This window comes from Octopus bimaculoides, chromosome 24 (assembly GCF_046866305.1).
Source record: "Octopus bimaculoides isolate indiv1 chromosome 24, ASM4686630v1, whole genome shotgun sequence".
NCBI lineage: Eukaryota > Metazoa > Mollusca > Cephalopoda > Octopoda > Octopodidae > Octopus > Octopus bimaculoides.
Window position 1 is genome coordinate 35,263,969 of NC_142951.1, and position 2,500 is coordinate 35,266,468.

The 2,500-nt window shown below is 36.9% G+C and overlaps 1 protein-coding gene across 2 annotated transcripts in view; it reads right to left on the bottom strand.

Annotated features, from left to right (window-relative positions):
- Positions 1-2,500, bottom strand: part of LOC106872879 (sodium- and chloride-dependent glycine transporter 1) — a 31,022-nt gene that overhangs the window by 2,048 nt on the left and 26,474 nt on the right. For both annotated transcript variants that reach the window (XM_014920031.3, XM_014920030.3), the window contains exons 13-15: positions 2,324-2,424; positions 1,033-1,185; positions 1-34 (exon numbers count right to left, since the gene is read on the bottom strand). The exon at positions 1-34 is cut by the window's left edge and continues 2,048 nt beyond it. In XM_014920031.3, the coding sequence (XP_014775517.1) occupies positions 1-34; positions 1,033-1,185; positions 2,324-2,424 (288 nt within the window). The remainder of the gene's footprint in view (positions 35-1,032; positions 1,186-2,323; positions 2,425-2,500) is intronic.

The following is a 2,500-nucleotide window of genomic DNA, read 5'->3' on the forward strand; positions in this document are numbered from 1 at the left end:
CATATGTAGGTTTGAAGATTCTTTCAAACGATCTCTGTGTGAGAAAATAAAAATGAAACTTGTGAATTAATATAAGATGATCAGCTGTTATGAATACTCTCTCTCTCTCTCTCTCTCTCTCTCTCTCTCTCTCTCTCTCTCCGTCTTACAAGCACGCGCACGCGCGCACACACTCAAATGCTTTCTTGCAACACCCTAAACAGACTATTACACTTGCATGTTTTATTACTCTTTAGGCGGTCTTAAATATATGTGTTCAACGGAATGTAGATCATTGAATAGTAAGCTCTGTTGGAAGCGAATTAATTATTAAGTGAAGTAGTAACAATTACTCACAGGAAATCAGGACCGAGCACTGATTTATGGATAAATAAGTAAGTTCTGATTAGCTTCTTTATTCTATATGTGACGATATTCTATGCCCTATTATCTAATAAAAAATTAGAATGATCCAGCTAGTAGTTGATTGTCCAGTTGAACCAGCAGTCTTCTCCACATCATGAAATAAGGTCGTAGGACACTTAACAGGACGGGAAGCCAGCATATTATAGTAAATCAAAGTCAATTCAAAATACTATTTAAAATCTCTACAATGCTGTACGAGTTGCGACGTTTCGCATATTTACAGTTGTCACTTGTAATCTCTAAGCAATTGTAGCAACAATACCTTAAATGGCAATACATGCAACAGGTTTATCTGATAAATAACTGCTTACGAGTGTAGGTATGTCACAGAGATTATGTCATTAATATTACAGAATATACTTTAAAAGCCGAAAGTGTGAACTCTGGTCAGTGAGCTTAGTAAGTTAAAGTAATTGAGCTTATAGATATATCAAAGATTACGCACAGACACACATACAAATAATACACACATACACACATAAATACACACACACACACACACACACACACACACACACACACACACACACACACACACGGAAATAAGTAATGATTGAAAAAGATATAGTTGTGGTATGTATGTAGGTGTGTGTGTGATTACATAGAGGTACTAAAATGTTTACTTACACCAAATTTAAAGAACTGGTATATACCCGTGACAAGGATTAAGATGATTGGCAATACCACCAGCGCCCATCCCACTCCTTGCGCCCAGTCTTCAAAATAATATTCTTGGTAGGAGGCTCTCACGTTACCCACTGCTGACATAATCAGGATGAACTGTAGAGGAGAAGAAAAAACAACAGATGATTATATTTATGCGTGTGTATATACACACGCGCGCACATAAAAAAAATACAAGAGAAAGAGGAGTTTGATAAGGTGTTTACAAATCCAGTACCCAAGATATACTTTCAGCTTCATACCTATTATCATTGGAGCAACTGGATACATGCCAACCCGTCTGGGATCCTGGAGAGAGAAGGCAAATCCTTAATTCATACACTCCAATGGGTCATGATGTCTGAGACTAAAAATATTTGCAACACCTTCTTCAGATACGATGGTTAAAACAAGATGATTTTCTTTGCCACCTTGTTACCCACTAAATGGCTGGTCAAAATGCGTGTATGTGTCCCTGCGTCTGTGGATGTATGCATTTATCCACATGCACCACACACACATACGCGCGCGCGCACACATTCACACATACACACAAACACAACGCACACATGTATAACTTAGATAACTTAGGTTGGTTTCGGCCATTATCGGCCCAGGCCATAATGAACTTACTAGTTGCTATCACTACATGGAGGGGTCTTTTAAGTCATGCTTTTGGGACACTATGGGCCATTCGAGCAAGGAGCTGTTGGCTGAGACGTGTCCAGGTGCAGTGTTTTGCAGAGTATGTTCAAAGTCCTGTTACAGGCGTCTCCTTCAATCTAAAATAACGAAAGTTGGCAGGTGCACTTATTAAATGTGTAGTAATAATATACTAAAATTACAATAATCCGAGACTATTATAAATGCTGCTACTAAAAAAAGTTTCAAAACGTCAGTAATGCATCTCGGAAGTGGACTTGTAACGAAATAAGAGAACAATTAAGTGTAAGTAGTATCATTATTTGTACAAAGAATGTTATGACATCAGCTGTTATTCATGTTTTTTTATCTTGTCTATGGACACATCATGGTATTGGTGTTATCATACGAACTGTTTATTCTTTGTATGACAGGCTGTCGCTTCGGCTAATTTTGATATTGGTACTTGAGAGTGGGTACTCCAGATATTTGTAACATGGTAAACTTCATTAATAATTAACAACGGTTTCAAAACCAGGCACGCTCTTTACTATATTACAATTTGAATAAAATTGTAAAACCGACATTGGTTTATAATTAGAGAAATACGTACTACAATGGCGAGCGGGGTAATAAGTATCCAACAAGCCTTCCAGTAAATTCCTGGTTCAAACCCAAGCATCATTTTGATATCCAAGCAGAAATTACGGAATCCTAAAAAAATAAATAAAATTGTGATAAAGTAAAGAAAAAGACAATTTAGAATATATAAGTAAGTGTTTCACTTGTA